Raw genomic sequence first — 24,476 nt, 5'->3', positions numbered from 1 at the left:
TTCAAATTGGGGATGCACCGAAATTTTGGCTGCTTCATATCAGCCGAAAATTGTGTTTTCGACACTTTGCCGAAAGAAAAAAAACGCTGATAAAGGAGCCGGAAATAGGCCGTGGCCTGGGCAGGGCTCCGTCCCTGGTGCCGCCCATTATGGGTGTGTCGTTCTGAAACACCCCAGTCCTCCCCTCACTCCTCCTTCTCCCTCCTCGCCCCAATCTCCAAGTATCACGGAGCAGAACTGCACAGACCGCAGTAACAATGTTCCGCCTCTTGTGACAGTGGTGGGACATTAAATCATTGTGACATGATTACAGAAGGCATTGTTGCTGCGACCCGGCAATTCAAATGCAGCTCTGTGACACACGGAGATCGCCGCTCTCATTCGGGCACGGGGAGGCTGCGTGACGGGCACTGGTGAGGCACAGGCAGGCTGCAAATGATGGACACTGGTGAGGCTGCATTGATCTCCTGTACTGGACATGTCCGCAGTCTCTGACCATCTCCTGTACCGCGTCCCCAGTCTCTGACCATCTCCTGTACCGTGTCCCCAGTCTCTGACCATCTCCTGTACCGTGTCCCCAGTCTCTGACCATCTCCTGTACCGTGTCCCCAGTCTCTGACCATCTCCTGTACCGTGTCCCCAGTCTCTGACCATCTCCTGTACCGTGTCCCCAGTCTCTGACCATCTCCTGTACCGTGTCCCCAGTCTCTGACCATCTCCTGTACCGTGTCCCCAGTCTCTGACCATCTCCTGTACCGTGTCCCCAGTCTCTGACCATCTCCTGTACCGTGTGCCCAGTCTCTGACCATCTCCTGTACCGTGTCCCCAGTCTCTGACCATCTCCTGTACCGTGTCCCCAGTCTCTGACCATCTCCTGTACCGTGTCCCCAGTCTCTGACCATCTCCTGTACCGTGTCCCCAGTCTCTGACCATCTCCTGTACCGTGTCCCCAGTCTCTGACCATCTCCTGTACCGCGTCCCCAGTCTCTGACCATCTCCTGTACCGTGTCCCCAGTCTCTGACCATCTCCTGTACCGCGTCCCCAGTCTCTGACCATCTCCTGTACCGTGTCCCCAGTCTCTGACCATCTCCTGTACCGTGTCCCCAGTCTCTGACCATCTCCTGTACCGTGTGCCCAGTCTCTGACCATCTCCTGTACCGTGTGCCCAGTCTCTGACCATCTCCTGTACCGTGTCCCCAGTCTCTGACCATCTCCTGTACCGTGTCCCCAGTCTCTGACCATCTCCTGTACCGTGTCCCCAGTCTCTGACCATCTCCTGTACCGTGTCCCCAGTCTCTGACCATCTCCTGTACCGTGTCCCCAGTCTCTGACCATCTCCTGTACCGTGTCCCCAGTCTCTGACCATCTCCTGCACCGTGTCCCCAGTCTCTGACCATCTCCTGCACCGTGTCCCCAGTCTCTGACCATCTCCTGCACCGTGTCCCCAGTCTCTGACCATCTCCTGCACCGTGTCCCCAGTCTCTGACCATCTCCTGCACCGTGTCCCCAGTCTCTGACCATCTCCTGCACCGTGTCCCCAGTCTCTGACCATCTCCTGCACCACATCCCCAGTCTCTGACCATCTCCTGTACCGTGTCCCCAGTCTCTGACCATCTCCTGCACCACATCCCCAGTCTCTGACCATCTCCTGCATCATATCTGTTTAGAGGTGCACCGCATGGAAATTACTATTAGCAATGTGTTCTATAAAAATGTATACATTTTATATAAAATATATAAAAAATTTTTTTTCTAAACTGTAATTTTCGTTCTGAGTTTCGGTTTTCGGCCTAATGTATTTTTCCTTTTTCGGTATTGGCACCAAAATTCCCATTCGGTGCACACCCCTACTTCAAATGCATGCAATCAAAAAACCTGCAGCTCCTGGTGTGAATGGGCCCTTTAGTTCTATGTATGTCTTCACACGCTGCTCCATTGTGCTTCGGTTTTTATGGTGTTAAATATCTCGCTTGCTCCATTTTTGGTCAGTAACAAAAAAAAAAATAAGCGCACCTATGTTATGTTTTTGATGCGTTTTTTTTTTTGAGTCATGACCTATGAAAAAACACACCATAAAAATCGTGGCAAAATTGCATGTTTTTTGTTACCATTATCTGCACCTTTTTTCCTCTATCGGCAAAATTCCGAAAACACAATTCTCGCCCGATATGTTTCGGCCTCTGTGCGTCTTTTTTAAAATATGGATGTGTTCCGAAATGTCGCTTTAACACCATTTTGATATATGTTTCGGCCACCAAAGTTTCAGTGCATCTCTACATCTGACATACCCAAAGCGTTGGGTATCGGCGGTGTTACGGTCACCACCGTTTACGACCTTCCATCCCATCCAAGACAGCTTATCGACACTCCAATCAACAGGACCCGATCCATAAGAATTCCCCCCCCAGACACGAGACACACAGCTCTGTGCTTCTGGTTTCAAATGTAATGATACTTTAATGGTTTCTTCTCAGCTTTATATACAGTACAAGGCATTAAAGCAACAATGAGATCTCCACCCCCCTAATCACACACTAAGGCTAATTACTAAACATTCCTTAATTAACAACAAAACGCCTTCACCCACTCCGTCTCCGCATACAGCTTGACACCTCTGAGCATCAATAGGTTGTAGACAGTGTTATCACACGTAAGCAGTATTTAGTATGCATAATTAGAGTTCTGGGAGCAGACCTGGGATTAACACCTGTCCGTTACAACACCTTTACACAAGGACAATGGAATGTCTTCCAAGCCCTGATGCAATTAGCATGTCACTAGAAATGAGTCACTATTGACTGGTTGGGCCCACATCTTGCAATCTCTCAAGATCCTGCAATATGAACTATTATTGATGTCCTATCTCATGTAATACATGAATTATGATTCCCTTGCCACCCCATGCCCAAAAGGCACAGGGTGGACTCAGACCCAAGAGTTATCAGTGACGCTGACACAGGAGTATCCCCCATCCTCACAAAGTCTCTGGATGTCCCGGGTCATTCCGTTACAGGCGGAACCGGTAGCTCTTCAAGAGAGCCAAGATTGACTCGCTGTCCAACCGGAAAGAGAAGTAAAATCTACCGTAGCCGCAGGGGGTCACTTTACCATGAAATTAGGAGAAGAACGATGAAAGATAATGGCAATCATCTTACCTCTTTTATAGGTTTGTGTGTTCTGCTCTTTGCTGGGAATACGGAATCCCTCCCGTCGTTATACGTTGACTTCATGCGCGTTCTGCAGGTTTTATTTGGCTGGCTCAGGTGTTCAGGAGGCAGATCAAGCTTAAAATAACAGTTTCTTGTTTCCATGGTCCACGCTTTACCTATGCAAAACTCTCAGATCCCTCCATTTCATAGAAGAACGCTGCGTCTGGGGATAATTCCTTGAAAATCGCTGTGTCATAGGGGGGTGAATACAACAAACGCACAAAATAAAGGGTTCAAAAGAATGTAAAACCAATGTGGCAATGAGGTCATTTCACAAAGCCTGCTCTTTCATGTTCGGTCCTGGTAGTGTACCTTTTTTTTTTTTTTTTTTTTTTTTTTATGTAGCTTACCACCCCCCCCCCCCCTCCAGCTCCTCGGACACTGCTCTTCCCCCCCCCCCTCTGTCACCATATGCCCACCGAAAGTCAGCTCACCACTCTTTACACGTAATGCACCCAGTCCTCCCCACCATGCCTGCAAAACCACCTCCTTCCTGTGCTTAACCACAAAAACTGCCTATGCAGATAAGAAACGTCTGTAGATAAAAACTGTAGCCCAGATTCAAGTAGCAATTGCGCCTGTGTAACCATAGGTTACACAGCGCAATTGCTTACTTGCCCCGGCGTTACGAATGCTCCTGATTCAGGAACATCGTAACGCCGACTGCAGCCTAAAATCTGCGTGGTATAAGGCTCTTATGCCACGCATATCTAGGCTGCATTCTTGCGATGACCGCTAGGGGGCGCTCCCATTGTGGTCAGCGTATAGTATGCAAATTGCATACTAACACCGATTCACAATGTTGCGTGAGCCCTGCGTACGCAATTTACATTGTTTCCGTACGGCGGGTTTAGTGTAAGGCTGCCCCTTCTAATAGCAGGGGCAGCCAATGCTAAAGTATACCCGTCGTTCCCGCCATTCACATTCACTTTGAAGCAAATGACGTCCTTGCAACGTTATTTGCCGCAATGCACGTCGGGAAAGTTTCCCGACGGAGCATGCGCTCTACGCTCGGCGCGGGAGCGCGCCTAATTTAAATGATTCCCGCCCCCTACGGGATCATTTGCATTAGGCGCCCTTACGCAGGGCAAGTTTACACAGCGCACACGCAATTTACGGAGCTGCTGCTCCGTGAATCGCGGGTAGCGCAGTAAATTTGCGATGGCGCAGGGCAAAAACGCTGCCCTGCGCCTCCGTAAATAAGGGGCAAATCTACCTAAATCCGGGCCTGTGCAGCTCTGACCTGAAGATGCATAAGGCCCTTGCTATAGGTGTAGACCAGGGGCTGGATTCAGATAGATTTCTCTATCTATGTGCGGGCGTAAGGTATCTACGATACGTTACGCCACCGTAATTTTGGCCGCAAGGTCCATATTCAGAAAGGACTTGCGCCCTTAGTTACGGCTGCGTAACGTATCTCGTCTGGCGTAAGCCCGCATAATTCAAATGGGGATGTTGTGGGCGTGTTATATTTAAATTACACTTGACCCTGCGCAGTTCGTGAAAGAATCCCAGTGCGCATGCTCAAAATTACGCCGCAAAGCCTCATTGGTTTCGACGTGAACGTAACTTGCACAAAGCCCTATTCGCGAAGGACTTACGCAAACAACGTAAAATTTTCAAAATTCGACGCGGGAAAGACGGCCATACTTAACATAGGATACGCCGCACATACCCCTCATATAGCAGGGGTAACTTTACGCTGGAAAAAGCCTAACGCAAACGACGTAAAAAAAAAAAAGGGCCGGGCGGTCGTTCGTTTCTGAATTGGCGTAAATACCTTATTGGCATATTCCTTGCGTAACTATACGGAAGCGCCACCTAGCAGCCAGCGAGAATATGCAGCCTAAGATACGACGGTGTAAGACACTTACACCAGTCGGATCTTGGGGATATCTATGCGTAACTGATTCTCTGAATCAGGCGCATAGATACGACGGCCGGACTCAGAGATACGACGGCGTATCAGGAGATGCGCCGTTGTATCTCCTATCTGAATCCAGCCCCTTGACTTGGAATCTAGGAGCCAGCTAAAAGAAAGTTAGGCGCCAGGAACATGCCCGAGCTCGCGCGCAGAAGCGAACGCATACGTGAGCAGCGTCCGCATATGAAAGCGGTGTTCAAACCACACATGTGAGGTATCGCCGCGATTGGTAGAGCGAGAGCAATTATTTCTTTATCGTACATCACGGGACACAGAGCGGCATTCATTACTATATGGGTTATATGGAGTACCTTCAGGTGTAGACACTGGCAATCTCAAACAGGAAATGCCCCTCCCTATATAACCCCCTCCCATAGGAGGAGTACCTCAGTTTTTCCGCCAGTGTCTTAGGTGTTAGTCATGGTTTAGCTTGCCTCCACATCCTTGGGATTAGGTGAGCTAACCGGTTCTGTCCAAAAAAGCCTCAGCGCTAAAGTGGTCAGTAACCGGACCCCAAACCCTTGGGGTATAGCCCATAATGCTTTTCTTTTTAGAGAGCTGGACCCTGGGCCCAGAACTTAGAAACCTTTGGGTGCCTAATGTTTCTGTTGCCAGAGTGCTATATGGGCCCAGGACAGTGGATCCTTCATAGGAACCCAGGGCCTGAAGGTCTAGACATCCCCACCGAGATGGGGGAAGATTGGGCCTCTTGCTTGGCAAAGTCCTGCGGCATGGAGCAGGTAAGTGAGGGGAAAAACTTGCGGAACTTGGTTCTTAGCAGGTTTTTTCTGGGGGGTCACAGGGGACATGCCTAAAGTTATGCACTGCATCTGGCAAACTAGTCACATATCATAAAGATAGGATGGCTCTATATGTATTATTCCCCATAAGATGTGACCTCCCTTGTAGTGTTGGAAAAGCATTGAGTGGGGCCTGTGATATAAAAGTATATGTGTGTGTCAGAGAGCTGTGCTTACCTGCAAGCCTCCAGGCGATGCTCCATTCAGTCTTCCTCCTCACGGCCTGCAAAGCAGGCAAAACGCCGACCTCCTCATGGTTCCAGGCTGCAGGCTGCAGTTTGCTGGAGCAGAGAGGTCCCTTCCTCCCAACCCCACCCCCCCCCTGTCGGGAGGGGCATTTCCTGTTTGAGATTGCTGGGGGGGAAGGGCGGGTCAGTGGCTTAAGGAAGGGGCGGCCCTTCCTTGTTTGTTCCATATAGCTCATTCAATACTTTGGAACTGAGGAGGAAAGACCAGAACGGCAAGCACGGGGCGCCGAGGACACACAGTGGCCAGAAAGAATATTGCAGTCTTCAGAAAGACTGTTTTCAAGCCTAGGAATAGGCTGTTTCTTTTCCATCTCATAGTTTTTCTTGCAATACTACTCAGGGGGACAGAATGTTTTTTCTTTCCTAGATTTAAAAAAAAAAAAAAAAAAAAGATTTTTTTTTTGAAAAAAAAAAAAAAAAAAGTGTCATCTAGGGGAGAGGAAGCATTTTTTATCCCCCAAACAGGTGTTTGGGCATTTAACTATTTATAAGTCCCAGGTACCAATAAGTAGCAGGTGTACCTCGGTATTGTACCATGGCATCAAAAAACAAGGGTACAAGAGGTGGGGATTCCCCCAGAGAGTCTGAGGTCTCGGACAATGCTATGCCGCTGCTTTCCCCACAGGGAGCCTTGGGGCCATCGGGATCTGGGGCTGGAGCTGACGCGGGTCAGTCCAACCCTAAGATGGTCACGGAGGAGGTATTACTCACCTCTTTAAAAGAGATGCAGAAAAGCATGGGTAAAATGATAGCCGCAGCTATGCGGGGCAGTAAGCGGAATAGATCTCCGTCGCCCGAGCGCGGACCCTCAGAAGAGGAGGTCCTTTCCTCAGGGGAATTGGACGACCTCTTGGACAAGGACCAAGTAGGTTCAGGGATCGAAGATCCGGATACAGAGGAGTCTGGGGCAGTCTCCCTGAGGGAGAGCTGGTGGATTCAAGGATTGTCGGACTTGGTCCATAGGGCATTCAACTTGCCAGTACCAGATCTCCAGGTATCGACGGTTTCAGCTTTGGGCTCACTGAGGGCGCCTCAAAGCAATGCTGTGTTTCCGATCCATCCTCTATTAGAGGGAGTTTTGTTCCAAGATTGGAACAAGCCAGATAAGATCTTCTTACCACCTAAGAAGTTCTCTGTCCTATATCCTATGGAAGAAAAATTTTCCAAAAGATGGGCTACTCCTGCAGTGGACGCAGCCATCTCATGTGTTAACAAATCGTTAACATGCCCTGTAGAAAACATACAGGTGTTCAAGGATCCAGTTGATAAGCGCTTGGAAGCACTACTTAAGAACTCCTTCACTACTGCAGGGCAGTAGTACAGCCAGCTGTGGCTGCGATTGGGGTCGCTCAAGCATTATCGGATCAATTTAAGCAGATGCTTAAACTTATTCCTGCCCAGCAGGCAGAAGAATTTTCGGATGTCCCTAAGGCCATATGTTTTACGGTAGACGCAATCAAGGATTCTATCCAGCAAGCGTCACGTTTATCGTTATCCCTTATCCATATGAGAAGACTCTTATGGTTAAAAAGCTGGGAGGCTGAGCCCCCATGCAAGAAGCTCCTGGTAGGGTTCCCCTTCCATGGAGGACGACTCTTCGGAGAAGACCTAGATAAATACATTCAGACCATTTCAAACGGCAAGAGTACTCTCTTGCCAACTAAGAAGAAGGTTCAGGGGCCTGCGTTTAAACGACAGTATTCCCCTGGGCAGGGGCCCTCTAATGCCAAGCAGTATCGACGGCCTCCTGCAAAAGCAAACTTCGGCTTCAACAGCAAATCACAAGGACAGGCTGTTAGAGGCAAAAGGCAGTGGTTTCGCAAACCAGCAAAACCAGCCCCCAAGCCAACCTTATGAAGGGGCGCCCCCACCCACGAAGGTGGGGGGAAGGCTGCGACTCTTTTCAGAGATTTGGGAAGCCAGCATTCCCGACGAGTGGGTACGGTCTTCCGTGGCCACAGGCTACAAATTAGATTTCCTAAGGTTTCCTCCTCCTCATTTCCAGGAGTCGAGGATTCCAAACGATCCGCCTCGGATTCCGGCCAGTCCTGGAACAGGGGCTGGGTTTCTACTCCAACCTATTCATCATCCCCAATGGAGATGTCAGGCCAATTTTGGACCTAAAGATGGTAAATGCATATCTAAAGATCCGCTCATTTCGGATGGAATCCGTGCGGTCAGCAGCTGCCACACTCCAGAAGGACGACTTCATGGCGTCCATAGACATAAAGGATGCCTACCTCCATGTTCCAATTTATCAGCCACATCAAAGATATCTACGCTTCATGGTGGCTTCGCGTCACTTCCAATTCGTGGCGCTTCCCTTCGGGTTGGCTACGGCCCCCCGGGTGTTCACGAAGGTCCTAGCTCCGATCCTAGCCAAGCTAAGGATCCAAGGGGTCACGATCCTAGCATACCTGGACGACCTCCTAGTCATAGACCACTCGTCTCCCGGCTTGGAGCGAGCAGTGGCCCTCACGGTCCAATACCTCGAGAGGTTCGGCTGGGTCCTAAATCGAGAAAAGTCAGCTTTCCAGCCCACAAGGCAGTTGGAATATCTCGGCATGAGATTAGACACAGAACAACAAGGAGTGTTCCTACCTCTGAGGAAGGTAAAAGCCATCAAGGAATTAATCCTACTGGTTCTAAGCAAGAAAGAACCGACTATTCGCCTATGTATGAGGTTACTAGGCAAGATGGTGGCCACGTTCGAGGCGGTACCATACGCCCAGAGCCACACTCGCATCCTACAGGCAGCCATCCTGTCAGCATGGAGCAGAAGGCCACAGGCCTTGGATATCCCGTTGCCGCTCTTATCAAGAGTCCGACAAAGTCTGTGTTGGTGGTTAGACCCTCAGAATCTACTGAAGGGGAAGTCTTTCAGCCCAGTGGCTTGGAAGATAGTGACCACAGACGCCAGCCTGACGGGCTGGGGAGCAATTTTGGATGGTTGCACTCGCCAAGGTACTTGGGCAAAGCCAGAGAAGCAGTTGCCCATCAACATCTTGGAGCTCAGAGCTGCTCGACTAGCCCTCAGGGCTTGGACGTCAAAATTGCAGGGGTTCCCGGTGAGAATTCAATCAGACAATGCCACGGCCGTGGCATACATAAATCACCAAGGGGGAACCAGGAGTCAAGCCGCTCAGAGAGAGGTGAGCTTGATTCTCCTATGGGCAGAGGCGCATGTGCCCTGCATATCGGCAATATTCATTCCAGGAGTGGACAACTTTCAGGCGGACTTCTTAAGCCGCCAGACTCTATGGCCGGGGGAATGGTCTCTGCATCCACAAGTCTTTCAAGCACTCTGCCAAAGATGGGGAGTGCCGGACGTGGATATCATGGCATCGAGACTCAACAAGAAACTAGACAGGTTCATATCCCGCTCAAGGGATCCGATGGCCTGCGGAACCGATGCGTTGGTTTGCCCTTGGCATCAGTTCAAACTTCTTTATGCGTTTCCCCCGCTCCAGTTACTACCCCGCCTGCTGCGCAGGATCCGGGTGGAACACATACCAGTCATCCTGGTAGCTCCAGCATGGCCCAGAAGGGCATGGTACTCACTCATCCTAAAGATGGTAGTGGGAGACCCTTGGACTCTTCCTCTACGGCCAGACCTGCTATCGCAAGGTCCGATCCTCCACCCTGCCTTACGGCATCTAAATTTGACGGCCTGGAAGCTGAATCCCTGATTCTCAGGGGTAGAGGTCTGTCTCAGAAAGTAGTCTCTACCCTAATCAGAGCCAGGAAACCGGTCTCTAGGGTGATTTATTACAGGGTCTGGAAGGCCTATGTAGGCTGGTGTGAGTCCAAGCGATGGCTTTTCTCGCAAATTTACCATCGATAGAGTATTAAGTTTTCTCCAGCTAGGAGTGGATAAAGGATTGGCATTAAGCACAATCAAAGGACAGATTTCTGCTCTGTCAGTGTGGTTTCAGCGGCCGCTGGCCACCCACTCGCTGGTTAAGACCTTCCTTCAAGGGGTCTTACGTATTAGACCTCCAGTTAAATCCCCGCTTTGTCCGTGGGATTTAAATCTTGTTCTGTCAAGTTTACAGAAACAACCGTTTGAGCCGTTGGCTGAAATTCCTTTGGTTCTACTGACAAGGAAGTTAGTATTTTTGGTTGCCATAGTTTCCGCAAGAAGAGTTTCGGAGCTAGCGGCCTTATCCTGTAAGGAACCATATCTTGTTTTTCATAAGGACAGGGTCGTTCTCCGCCCTCATCCTTCCTTCCTTCCTACCGAAGGTCATATCCAGTTTTCATTTGAACCAGGATTTGGTATTACCATCCTTCTTCCCTAAACCTACTTCCAGAAAGGAAGGGTTGCTGCATACCTTGGATATTGTCAGGGCCATGAAGGCCTATCTTAAAGCTACAAAGAAGATCCGGAAAACAGATGTGCTGTTCATTCTACCGGAGGGGCCCAAGAAGGGGCAGGCAGCTGCAAAGTCCACCATTTCTAGGTGGATTAAGCAATTAATCACTCAGGCCTACGGCTTGAAAGGGTTGCCTCCTCCAGTATCATTAAAGGCTCATTCTACTAGAGCCATGGGCGCCTCCTGGGCAGCACACCACCAGATCTCTATGGCTCAAGTTTGCAAGGCGGCAACCTGGTCTTCTGTCCACACGTTTACAAAATTCTACAAGTTGGACGTAAGAAGGAATACTGATACTGCCTTCGGGCAGGCAGTGCTGCAAGCTGCAGTTTGAGACCCTCGGATTCCGGGGGCTCCTCTTGTTCGAGTTAAATTTAAAATTTTTATTTTTCTCAACTAAGTTGGATTTATTATGATTTGAGTATATCTCTAAATTAAATCCTTTTGTCTTGGAGATGTTCTCCCTCCCCTCATTGTAAGCATTGCTTTGGGACATCCCATATAGTAATGAATGCCGCTCTGTGTCCCGTGATGTACGATAAAGAAAAAGAGATTTTTAATACAGCTTACCTGTAAAATCTTTTTCTTGGAGTACATCACGGGACACAGAGCTCCCACCCCTCTTTTTTGAGGACCATTTTGGGAGGCATACTGCTTGCTACAAAACTGAGGTACTCCTCCTATGGGAGGGGGTTATATAGGGAGGGGCATTTCCTGTTTGAGATTGCCAGTGTCTACACCTGAAGGTACTCCATATAACCCATATAGTAATGAATGCCGCTCTGTGTCCCGTGATGTACTCCAAGAAAAAGATTTTACAGGTAAGCTGTATTAAAAATCTCTTTTTTTGCCCTAGACCTCCTCTGTAACTCAAAACATGCAACCTGTAGAATTTTTTTATTTTTTTTTTTCCGAATGTCGCCTATGGAGATTTTAAAGGGTAAAAGTTTATTGCCATTCCATAAGCGGACGCAATTTTGAAGCGTGACATGTTGGGTATCAATTTACTTGACTTATCTTTCACAATATAAAAAAAAATGGTCTAACGTTACTGTTGTCTTTTATTTTTTATTTTCAAAAAAAGTGCGCTTGTAAGACCGCTACGCAAATATTGTGTGACAAAGTATTGCAATGGCCGCCATTTTTATTCCATAGGGTGTTTAGAAAATATATAGCGGTAGATTAGCATTGCTGATTTTCTTCTTGTCATACCAACGGCCACCACAAGTTGGCGCCAGATCACAAAAGGAAGCATAGGCCTGCAGAAGGCCGCAAAGCTGCGGCCTCAATTACCGGCCGGTCTGACGCGATACATACAAGGAGCCGGATTCACAAAGAGTTACCAGTAGATACGCCGATGTAACTCGGAATCTAAGCCCGTCGTAAGTTTAAGTGTATTCTCAAACTGAGATACACTTAAACCTACCTAAGATACGACGGCCTGCGCCGTCGTATCTTAGGGTGCAATTTTTCCGCTGGCCGCTAGGTGGAGCTTCCGTTGATTTCGGCGTAGAATATGTAAATAACTAGATACGCCGATTCACTAACGTACGCTTGCCGTCACAGTAAAGATACGCCGTTTCCGTAAGAGGTACGCCGGCGTAAAGATAAAGCTGCCCCCTAGGTGGCGTAGCCAATGTTAAGTATGGCCGTCGTTCCTGCGTCGAAATTTGAAAATTTTACGTTGTTTGCGTAAGTCGTCTGTGAATGGGGCTGGACGTAATTTACGTTCACGTCGAAACCAATACGTCCTTGCGGCGTACTTTGGAGCAATGCACACTATGGATATGTACACGGACGGCGCATGCGCCGTTCATAAAAAACATCAACCACGTCGGGTCACCACCCATTTACATAAAACACGCCCCCCTCATCCGAATTTGGCGCGCTTACGCCGGCCCCATTTTCGCTACGCCGTTAGGAGGCAAGTGCTTTGTGAATACAGCACTTGCCTCTACGATATGCTGCGCCGCCGTAAAAATGCGCGGAACTACCTGAATCCAGTCCCAGGTATATACAGCACATGGCAAATAGAGTAACGAAAACTGGATAGCCGCACTCCAAAATAACTTAAAGTTGTCTTTATTTTTCAACTGTACAGTCACTGCAACCAACAGAAAACAGGATGGCCGACGCGTTTCGCACTTACAGTTAGTGCTTAGTCATGGAGGTTCTCTTGTGTTTGTTTGTTTGTTTTTTTATTGTTTATTTTTTTTTTTTTTTTTTTTTATTGAACAACTAATCAAAAAACGGATCTATGTAAAAGCCGAAACTTGTACCTCTTTGTCATCTATTGCAACGCCCAGTCTATGGCGAGGATTTCACTAACCGTTTTCCTATCTCTTTATTATGTATGGTATTAGTGCGGTGGCGGATTCCAGGCAGACGATCTCATCCTGCTGAACGGGGATAAGGACGAGGTGGAGGAGCTCAGGAAGAAGATGGAAGACAGGAGGCTGAAGGCCAAGGTGGAGAAGGTAACGTCTGCACAGAGAGGTTGGAGAAGCTGCATTTGGATCCGTCTTCATGTCTTTGTAACTCTGGAATCTTCTTTTTATTCTAGAAATCCAAGAAGTCCAAGGCGGTGGAGAGCGCGCCTTCCAATGGGGAGACAGCTGAAGGTAATTAGGATGTCGTTTAGGGGTCACTTCAGCCCCGGAAGATTTTCCCCCCGTTCCTGACCAGAGCACTTTGTGCGTTTCGGCACTGCGTCACTTTAACTGACAATTGCGCGGTCGTGCGACATTTCACCCAAACAAAATTGGCGTCCTTTTTCCCCCCCCACAAATAGAGCTTTGGTGGTATTTGATCACCTCTGTGGTTTTTATTTTTTGCGCTATAAGACCCCCTTTCACACTGAAGCGTTTTTACAGCGTTTTGGCGTTAAAAATATCGCTATTAAAACGCTCCATGCAATTTCAATGGACCCTTTCACACTGAGTCCTGCAAGCAGCAGCTTTTGGGCGCTGAAAAAAATAGGATTTTTGTACTCACCGTAAAATCCATTTCTCTGAGTTCATGGACAGACACAGCAGCCTTTGACCTTAGGGTTATATCTGCTTCCTTCAGGAGAAACTCTCCTGAAAGAAAGGTGCATAACCCTACTGTCAAAGGATGCTGTGTCCGTCCAAGAACGGAAGCGAAAATAGGATTTTTGTACTCACCGTAAAATCCATTTCTCTGAGTTCATGGACAGACACAGCAGCCTTTGACCTTGGGGTTATATCCGCTTCCTTCAGGAGAAACTCTCCTGAAAGAAAGGTGCATAACCCTACTTTCAAAGGATGCTGTGTCCGTCCAAGAACGGAAGCGAAAATAGGATTTTTGTACTCACCGTAAAATCCATTTCTCTGAGTTCATGGACTGACACGGCACCATTTTTTGACAGCACCTTCTTTTCAGGAGAGTTTCTCCTGAAGGAAGCGGATATAACCCTAAGGTCAAAGGCTGCTGTGTCCGTCCATGAACGGAAGAGAAAAAACTCTCCAAAAAACGCCCCTCTTTTTACTATAATATTCCCCAAAAATATATAAAAAAAAAAAAAGATTTTTTCCCTCAGTTTAGGCCAATTACGTATTCTTCTACCTATTTTTGGTAAAAAAAAACAATCGCAATAAGCGTTTATTAATTGGTTCACGCAAAAGTTATAGGCCCAGATTCTCGTAGATGGGCGTAAAACTGTGCGGGCATAACGTATGTCATTTACGTTACGCCGCCGCAAGTTTTACAGGCAAGTGCTTTATTCACAAAGAACTTGCCTGTAAAGTTGCGGCGGCATAGCGTAAATTACCCGGCGCAAGCCCGCGTAATTCAAATGATCCGGGTAGGGGGCGTAGATCATTTAAATTAAGCGCGTTCCCGCGCCGAACGTACTGTGCATGCGCCGTCTGGAAAATATCCCAGGGTGCATTGCTCCAAATGACGTCGCAAGGACTGCATTGGTTTCGACGTGAACGTAAATGGAGTCCAGCCCCATTCACGGACGACTTGCGCAAACGACGTAAATTTTTAAATTTCGACGCGGGAACGACGGCCATACTTAACATTGGTTGCCCCTCATATAGCAGGTGCAACTTTACGCCACGCAAATCTAACGTAAACGTCGTAACTTCACTGCGTCGACCGCGCGTACGTTCGGGAATTCGCGTATTTAGGTCATTTGCATACTCGACGGGGAAAACGACGGAGGCGACACCTAGCGGCAAAAAAAAAAATTGTATTTAAGATCCGACAGCGTAAGCCTGTCGGATCTAATGGATATCTATACGTAACTGGTTCTAAGAATCAGGCGCATAGATACGACGGCCCAGATTAGGACTTACGACGGCGTACATAGCGTTGCGCCGTCGTAAGCCCTTTGAGAATCTGGGCCATAGCATCAACAAAATAGGGGATAGTTTTATTTTTTATTTTATTTTTTCATTTATTTTTTTATCGTGACTGCAACATTATGGCGGACACCTTTGACACTATTTTGTCATTTTATACAGCGATCAGTGCTATAAAAATGCCACTGATTACTGTGTAAATGACACTGGCAGTGAAGGGGGGTTAACCACTAGGTGGCGTTGTAGTGGTTAAGTGTGTCCTAGGGAGTGATTCTAACTGTGGGGGGGGGGGCTTACTGTGACACCGATCACAAGACGGGACATTCTTTCTGACTCTCACCACAGCCTTTTCCTTTTTTTCCAGGAGCTCCGGGACCCTCAAAGACTATAGATGGAAAGAAAGACGACCCCAAAGATAAAGGCAGTTCTGGTTCAAGCGGTAAGTCATCCTGCGAGCATGCGATGTGATTTCTGATAAACACTCTACAGTGAAACCTCGGATTGTGAGTAACGCGGTTAACGAGCGTTTCGCAATACGAGCATTGTTTTTTTGTTTTTTTTTTTAAATCCTGACTCGGTTTGCGAGTGTCGTCTCACAAAACGAGCAGCATTCAAGCCACAACGGTGTGCAGTACCGCGTTTGGCCAGAGGTGGGGGGGGGGACACCGGAGCCGCTCAGTCCTGAGCCTTTGAGGGTTTGCGACTTCAGCCGAGTTGTCCTGAGTATTTGAGCCTCTCCGGCGCCCCCCCCCCCACCTCTGGCCACATGCGGTATTGCATGCCATAGAAGTCAATGCGGAACAAATTATCTTTGTTTCCATGGACTTCTATGGGGAAACTCGCTTTGATATGCGAGTGCTTTGGATTACAAGCATTCTCCTGGAACGGATTATCCTCGTAATCCGAGGTTCCCGCTGTACAATATATTATCCATAAAGAGAGCGTGTGTGTGTGCTGGCTTTGTATGAATTATGTCACATTCAGCTGCATAATGCATTGTGTGACAGCCGAGGGCGCCATAGTCAGGCAAGAGTAATACTACGACTATATATTTATATATCATCTCTCTTTCTACCAACATTATTTATTTTATTTTTTTAACCACCTTCCTGCTGCCCGGGATAATTTGTATCTTGTTCTCCCTTTTTTTTTTTTTTTTGGTATTTAATCCCCACTTTTTTTTCTAAACGATAAAGTACTGTAAATAAATTTTTTTTAATGTTTTTCACCTTCGCTGATTAGGGCCGCACTGGCGGCGGTGGGGGGGGCCTGATGAGGGCCGCACTGGCGGCGGTGGGGCCTGATGAGGGCCGCACTGGCGGCGGTGGGGCCTGATGAGGGCCGCACTGGCGGCGGTGGGGCCTGATGAGGGCCGCACTGGCGGCGGTGGGGGGGGGGGGACTGATGAGGGCGGCGGTGGGGGGGGGCTGATGAGGGCCGCACTGGCCGCGGTGGGGGGGGGGGCCTGATGAGGGCCGCGGGGGGGCCTGATGAGGGCCGCACTGGCGGGGGGGGGGGGGGGGCCTGATGAGGGCCGCACTGGCGTCGGGGGGGGGGGGGGGTCGTCCTGATGAGGGCCGCACTGGCGTCGGGGGGGGGGGGGGGGCCTGATGAGGGCCGCACTGGCCGCGGTGGGGGGGGGGCCTGATGAGGGCCGCGGGGGGGGGGGCCTGATGGCGTCGGGGGGGGGGGGGGGCCTGATGAGGGCCGCACTGGCGTCGGGGGGGGGGGGGGGCCTGATGAGGGCCGCACTGGCGGCGGGGGGGGGGAGCATGATGAGGGCCGCACTGGCGGTGGGGGGGCCCGATGAGGCTGTGCTGACTATCACTGATAGGCTTGCATGACAAATGTTCAGGTCTAAATGCATGTTAAAATGTTATAAAGAAGACAAATAATTCCAAACTGTCAGTGTGAAGAAAGGATACAATCTCTCTGGAGAGAAGTATTCCTATTCAAAGTTCATTCAAATTCATTCAAAAGAGCCGATAACGACATCCCGGACTTTGCATCGCTCTCTAGACTGGGTGGATTTTGTGCAAGTAATTCCCCAATCTTCACATACACAGCTGTTTAGCCCCCCCTCCCCCGTTCACATTGACTGCGGCTTTGAAATTGGTGCGACTTCACCTGAAATGTCGCGATTTCAAAGCTGCATGTCAGTGCGCTTTGCATGCGTTTTGGAAGACATCTGTGCGGCTTGATGCATAGATGTCTATCCAAGTCGCGCCCAAAATCGCCAAAAGTAGTGTAGGAACGACTTTTTTTTTTTTTTTTTCAAATCTGTGCAGCACCACAAAGTGAGAGTTGTTTTCCCGATTTGAACAGAGAGATTGCTGGCAATGGGCTGCTACGACCTCTCTCTCGACCTCTCTCTCTCGACCTCTCTCTCTCGACCTCTCTCTCTCGACCTCTCTCTCTCGACCTCTCTCTCTCGACCTCTCTCTCTCGACCTCTCTCTCTCGACCTCTCTCTCTCGACCTCTCTCTCTCGACCTCTCTCTCTCTCGACCTCTCTCTCTCTCGACCTCTCTCTCTCTCGACCTCTCTCTCTCTCGACCTCTCTCTCTCTCGACCTCTCTCTCTCTCGACCTCTCTCTCTCTCTCTCGACCTCTCTCTCTCTCTCTCGACCTCTCTCTCTCTCTCTCGACCTCTCTCTCTCTCGACCTCTCTCTCTCTCGACCTCTCTCTCTCTCTCTCGACCTCTCTCTCTCGACCTCTCTCTCTCTCGACCTCTCTCTCTCTCGACCTCTCTCTCTCTCGACCTCTCTCTCTCTCGACCTCTCTCTCTCTCGACCTCTCTCTCTCGACCTCTCTCTCTCGACCTCTCTCTCTCGACCTCTCTCTCTCGACCTCTCTCTCTCGACCTCTCTCTCTCGACCTCTCTCTCTCGACCTCTCTCTCTCGACCTCTCTCTCTCGACCTCTCTCTCTATCTCTCTCTCTCTATCTATCTATCTATCTCTCTCTCTCGATCTCTCTCTCTCTCTCTCTCTCGATCTCGATCTCTCTCTCTCTCTCTCTCTCGATCTCTCTCTCGATCTCTCTCTCTCTCTCTCTCTCTCGATCTACAATCTCTCTCTCTCGATCTCTCTCTCGATCTACAATCTCTCTCTCTCTATCTCTCCGATCGATCTCTCTATCTCTCCGATCGATCTCTCTATCTCTCCGATCGATCTCTCTATCTCTCCGATCGATCTCTCTATCTCTCCGATCGATCTCTCTATCTCTCCGATCGATCTCTCTATCTCTCCGATCGATCTCTCTATCTCTCCGATCGATCTCTCTATCTCTCCGATCGATCTCTCTATCTCTCCGATCGATCTCTCTATCTCTCCGATCGATCTCTATCTCCAGCGGCGATCGGGTCCCGGAGCTCCGGGGGGCGCGCGCCCGCGACCCACGGCTGGGTACTAGTATAGGACGTACCTGTATGTACATGCCATTCTGCCAACGTATATGTGCAGGAGGCGGTCCTTAAGTGGTTAATGATACTCTGCCGTTTTTAAAAAGCTGATTTGGGACAGATGGCTAGAGGATGGAGAAACATGTGTCTGATCCTGTCATACCCGGAGGTTGTTCCACATTACACTACTCCTCTGTGCTTGCAGATATGCGCATGTATGACTAGCGGTATCTAGGTAAACAACATGATCACGCTTTTCACCCTATGAAACTGTACTTCTATTCACAAATGTGTTTGACTGTTTTGTATTCTGTGCTTTAAATTAATAAAGTTATTTTTTTCCAAGTATAAAAAAGAAAGTGCCGTTAGGCAACTTATGTTGGGTGGTGAAGATGTACGCACAGTGGAGGTGTGCTCACGAATTGCATCAGTCTCGTCCTTTGAAGTGATTGGCAATCTCTTGGGCAGTGAGTGAGTTAGTGGGTAGAGGGGGTGGAGGATGAAGCAGAGGGATAAAGGTTGAGAAGAGCCGACGGGGACTGGATGACGAGGTATTAATAAGAGAGATATAAACTAGAAAAGATACAATTTCTGGGGAAATTGTGTGACGTGTTCTTGACTCCAACAATACTCCTGACTGGAGACAGTGCCCCTGGAGATGTAAATGTGATCCAACAGTGTCGATCCATTGCCCCATCAAAACGGCCCCATCCTATTTGCCCCATCCTATTGCCCCATCAAAAACTGGTTGCTATGGACTGGTTGCTATGGATGGTTTTTATAGACTGGTTGCTATTGACGGTTTCTATGGACTGGTTGCTATGGATGGTTGCTGTATGCTAGTATGCAGAAGTTACGCAGAGCCAAAAAAAAACAGAGCCAAATTTCCTTCAGCGTTGTGTGGGAGGAGCTAAAAAATCACCTCACAGCTGTCTGTGAGGAGTTATTAATCTCCTCAGCGTTTCCTAGGAAACCAATGTTTGTTTATATGCAAGCTCTAAGCACAAACTAGATATTCATATTATTTTTTTTTAACTTGTCCTTATTCAAACGGTTTTATTTTAAAAACTATAAATTGTACAGCGGACATCTTTATATTGTAAGAATCACAAGACCCAGACCTACATTTTGTTGCATAGTATGTCTCTGAAATATTAAACATAATATTAAAATTGAAGGCACAGTCGAAGTTTAAATATTGCCCTAAAAATTTTAGGGGTCTAGAATGTAATTTCAATGGAGGTCAATGGATGGCGTGGGTTGCAAACAAATGGCCGTATTGTGAAAACGACTTGCACGATCGCTTAGCTGTGGACACGTGTAGTGGCAGCAGGGATATAAGATTTGTGTAGGTCGGCTTGAAAATGAGGGAGTGGTCGCAGTTTAGTTTTTTGTCATCTCCACACTCTAGCTTCGCCATTCATTCCTATGGGAAATTTTTTTCCGCAAAAACGACGATATTTCGCCAACGATTCAGCGAAACATTCCACAAAGTAATACCAATCCGATCGGGAACAACCCGCACGTTTCGATATATTACTTGTCTATGTAGTAAAAAAAACTGTGGGAGGAGTTAGGGTGGCAAATTTGGCTATAATAATATATATGTGAGAGAACAATAAGTGATCTTGCTATGCAAGACCACTTAACCACTTAAGGACCGCTGCACAACGATATACGTCGGCAGAATGGGCGAGCGACCCGATCCGAAGCTCCGTGACCGCGGGACCCGTGGACCCGATCACCGCTGGAGTCCCGCGATCGGGCCCCGGAGCTGAAGAACGGGGAGAGCTGTGTGTAAACGCAGCTTCCCCGTTCTTCACTGTGGCGGCGTCATTGATCGTGTGATCCCTTTTTTATAGGGGGACACAATCGATGACGTCGCACCTACAGCAACACCCCCCTACAGTTAGAAACACAAATGAGGTCACACATAACCCCTTTAGTGCCCCCTTGTGGTTAACTCTTAAACTGCAACTGTCATTTCCACAGTAATCAGTGCATTTTAAATGCATTTTTTGCCGTGAAAATGACAATGGTCCCAAAAATGTGTCAAAATTGTCCGAAGTGTCCGCCATAATGTCGCAGTCATGAAAAAAATCGCTGATCGCCGCCATTAGTAGTAAAAAAATAAAAAAAATTTATAAAAATGCCATAAAACTATCTCCTATTTTTTAAACGCTATACATTTTGCGCAAACCAACCGATAAACGCTTATTGTGATTTATTTTTTTTTTGGTTAAAAAAAAAAAAAAAAATGTAGAAGAATACGTATCGGCCTAAACTGAGGAAAATTTTTTTGTTTTTTATATATTTTTGGGCGATATTTTTTATAGCAAAAAGTAAAAAATATTGCATTTTTTTTTCAAAATTGTCGCTTTATTTTTGTTTATAGCGTAAAAAATAAAAACCGCAGAGATGATCAAATGCCACCAAAAGAAAGCTCTATTAGTGGGGGAAAAAAAAGGACACCAATTTTGTTTGGGAGCCACGTCGTACGACCGCACAATTGTCAGTTAAAGCGACGCTGTGGCGATTTGCAAAAAAGGGGCCTGGTCCTTTACCTGCATTTTGGTTCCCGGGGCTTAAGTGGTTAAATAGGCTTTGTTTGGTAGCATGGAGGCAGAGTTCCTGAACGTCCACTTAGGAGAGAAGCACCCACCCGACTGTGTGTGTGTGTGTGTGTGTGTGTGTGTGTGTGTGTGTGTGTGTGTGTGTATATATATATATATTTTGCACACACAGGGCTATATTCAGAGAGAATTTACGCCGACGTGTGTATGTGTGTGTATATATATATATAATATATATATATATATATATATATATATATATATATATATATATATATATATATATATATATATATATATATATATATATATATATATATATATATATATATATATATATATAATTACGCCGCGTAAATTCAAATCTGCGCCGGCGTATCTTCTTTCTGTATTCAGAAAGCAAGATACACCTGGAATTTAGGTTACGATCCGACTGGCGTAAGTCTCTTACGCCGTCGTATCTTAGGGTGCATATTTACGCTGGCCGCTAGGGGCGCTTCCATCGTTTTTGGCATGGAATATGCAAATGACCTAGATACGCCGATTCACAAACGTACGTGCGCCCGGCGGAATTTTTTACGCCGTTTGCGTAAGGCTTTTTCCCGGCGTAACGTTGCTCCTGCTTCTATGAGGCGTACGCAATGTTAAGTATGGACGTCGTTCCCGCGTCGAATTTTGATTTTTTTTTTTACGTCGTTTGCGCAAGTCGTTCGCGAATAGGGCTGGACGTAATTTACGTTCACGTCGAAAGCAATGACGATTTGCGGCGGAATTTCGAGCATGCGCACTGGGATTCTTTCACGAAGCCGTTCGTAAAAAAAAACGTAAAATGCGCGGGGTTAACAATAATTTTAAATAAAACGCGCCCACATCATCCCCATTTGAATTAGGTGGGCTTACGCCGGCCCTGATACGTTACGCCGCCGTAACTAAGGGCGCAAGTTCTTTCAGAATACGGAACTTGCGCCCTAATTTACGGCGGCGTATCGGAGATACGTTGCGCCCGCACAAGAGTACGCTGGGCTACCTGAATCTAGCCCACGGTGGCCGGGTGGGATGTAGTTGAGGACAGAGCCTCGTTTTGAGAATTGGTGTTTACAGATTAAAATCTATTTGTTTGGGGACGTACGTGCGTGTGTGTGTGTGCGCGTTTTGGGGGCGCTATTTTGGTGACGTGTGTGGACGCCGTGCTGGTGATCAGTGTGTGAAAATCTGTAAAAAAAAAAAAAAAAACGTCTCGCACTTACTGATCACCGGCCGGCTGCAGAGATCCCCCTCCTCCCCTCCTCTCCTCCTCTCCTCCTCTCCTCTCAAGTTCACTGAGGGGGATCACCTAGCAACCGGCTCTCTATTTACATCACATGGCAGCCGTCATGTGATCAGGAGGGCCAATCACAGAGCCCTCCTGCCAAACCGAGATGCGCCGTGTCCTGGTGACACACAAGCGCATCGGGATCGCCGCCGATGCACGATCCCCCGACTTGCGCAAACGACATAACATTTTCAAAATTCGACGCGGGAACGACGGCCATACTTAAAGCGGAGTTCCGGCCACAATTTCACTTTTTAAATATAAATACTCCTGTAATACACAAGCTTAATGTATTCTAGTAAAGTTAGTCTGTAAACGAAGGTCCGTTTTGTTAGGTTGTTACAGCATTTAGACACTTTATAAAATAGAAATTGACTGGGGGCCATCTTAAGTGTGGGCATCATGAAGCCAGACTATGACTTCCTGGATTTCAGCCTTGCAGACCTCGCACATGCTCAGTGCTGCACAAGCAGTGTCAGATCAGGTTTCAGCACCTGTGCTGTCCAAGTCACATGATTCTTCGAGACTGGGGAATGCACAGACTCCTGGAAAGTTACACCCACTACATTCCCAGGAGTCTGTGCGGTGTAGGTTAGGAAGCTTAAGCGCCTAGGTGCAGGAAGTGGGAAAATTAACTATTCTGCTTAGCAACAACACTTTGAAGGCATCTAACCACTTAACGACTGCCGCCTGTAGATATACGTCCACAGAATGGCACGGCTGGGCAGGTGGACGTACCGGCACGTCCTTTACATCTACCCAGCCGTGGGTCGCGGGCGCGCGCCCGCGGACCTGATCGCCGCCGGAGTCCCGCGATCGGTCCCCGGAACTGAAGAACGGGGAGAGCCGTATGTAAACACGGCTTCCCCGTGCTTCACTGTGGCGGCGTCGCCGATCGTGTGATCCCTTTTATAGGGAGACACAATCGATGACGTCCCACCTACAGCCACACCCCCCTACAGTTGTAAACACACATGAGGTCACACATAACCCCTTCAGCGCCCCCTGTGGTTAACTCCCAAACTGCAACTGTCATTTCCACAATAAAGAATGCATTTTAAATGCATTTTTTGCTGTGAAAATGGCAATGGTCCCAAAAATATCCCCTATTTTGTAAACGCTATAAATTCTGCGCAAACCAACCGATAAACGCTTATTGCGATTTTTTTTTTTTTTTTTTTTTTACAAAAAATATGTAGAATACGTATCGGCCTAAACTGAGGACATTTTTTTTTTAATATATTTTTGGGGGATATTTATTATAGCAAAAAGTAAAAAACATTGCATTTTTTTCAAAATTGTCGCTCTATTTTTGTTTATAGCACAAAAAATAAAAATCGCAGAGGCAATCAAATACCATCAAAAGAAAGCTCTATTTGTGGGGAAAAAAGGACGCCAATTTTGTTTCTGTACAACATTGCATGACCGCGCAATTGCCAGTTAAAGCAGCGCAGTGCCAAATTGTAAAAACACCTCTGGGCATTTAGCTGCATATTGGTCCGGGGCTTAAGTGGTTAAAAAGTGTAACATTTGGTGGGTGTGGACTGACTTGTAAGTACATTGGGGTATAACTCTTACCTTTTTTCTTTCCATACAGAGGAGTCCAAACCCTCCGGAATTGGCTCCACATCGTCCAACAGCGCCACCAAGAGGCCGAACCACGACCATGGGAAGTCCGAGGCCTACAAATCCCTCTTCACCTCGCACAGCTCGGCTAAGCGCACCAAGGAGCAGTCCTCTAATTGGATCACCCACACCCCCTATCACTTCTAGTCATCGAGTATTTAATATTCCCCATACACAGTATAAGGTCATTGCACCGTTCGTGTACACCAGGGGGGGTCTCGTGTACTCCAGGGGGTCTCATGGGGGGTCTCGTGTACTCCAGGGGGTCTCATGGGGAGGGTCTCATGTACTCCAGGGGGTCTCATGGGAGGTCTTATGTACTCCGGGGGGTCTCATGTACTCCAGGGGGTCTCATGGGGGGGTCTCATGTACTCCAATGGGTCTCATGGGGGGTCTCATGTACTCCAGGGGGTCTCATGGGGGTGGGGGGTCTCATGTACTCCAGGGGGTCTCATGGGGGGTCTCGTGTACTCCAGGGGGTCTCATGTACTCCAGGGGGTCTCATGGGGGGTTCTCATGTTCTCCGGGGGGGTCTCATGTACTCTGGGGGGTCTCATGTACTCCAGGGGGTCTCATGGGGGGGTCTCATGTTCTCCGGGGGGTCTCATGTACTCCAGGGGGTCTCATGTACTCTGGGGGGTCTCATGGGGGGGTCTCATGTACTCCAGGGGGTCTCA

General features: G+C 48.1%; 1 protein-coding gene across 1 annotated transcript in view; it reads left to right on the top strand.

The window, feature by feature from the left end:
- Window positions 1-24,042, top strand: part of RTF2 (replication termination factor 2) — a 54,947-nt gene extending 30,905 nt beyond the window's left edge. The window contains exons 6-9 of the mRNA XM_040330007.1: window positions 12,922-13,035; window positions 13,122-13,179; window positions 15,251-15,325; window positions 23,771-24,042. Of these exons, the coding sequence (XP_040185941.1) occupies window positions 12,922-13,035; window positions 13,122-13,179; window positions 15,251-15,325; window positions 23,771-23,946 (423 nt within the window). The 3' untranslated portion in view covers window positions 23,947-24,042. The remainder of the gene's footprint in view (window positions 1-12,921; window positions 13,036-13,121; window positions 13,180-15,250; window positions 15,326-23,770) is intronic.
- Window positions 24,043-24,476: the final 434 nt, after the last annotated feature.

This window comes from Rana temporaria, chromosome 12, assembly GCF_905171775.1.
Source record: "Rana temporaria chromosome 12, aRanTem1.1, whole genome shotgun sequence".
Classification (NCBI taxonomy): Eukaryota; Metazoa; Chordata; class Amphibia; order Anura; family Ranidae; genus Rana; species Rana temporaria.
The sequence above is the reverse complement of the archived record's forward strand: the minus strand, read 5'-3'. Positions and strand labels throughout refer to the sequence as shown.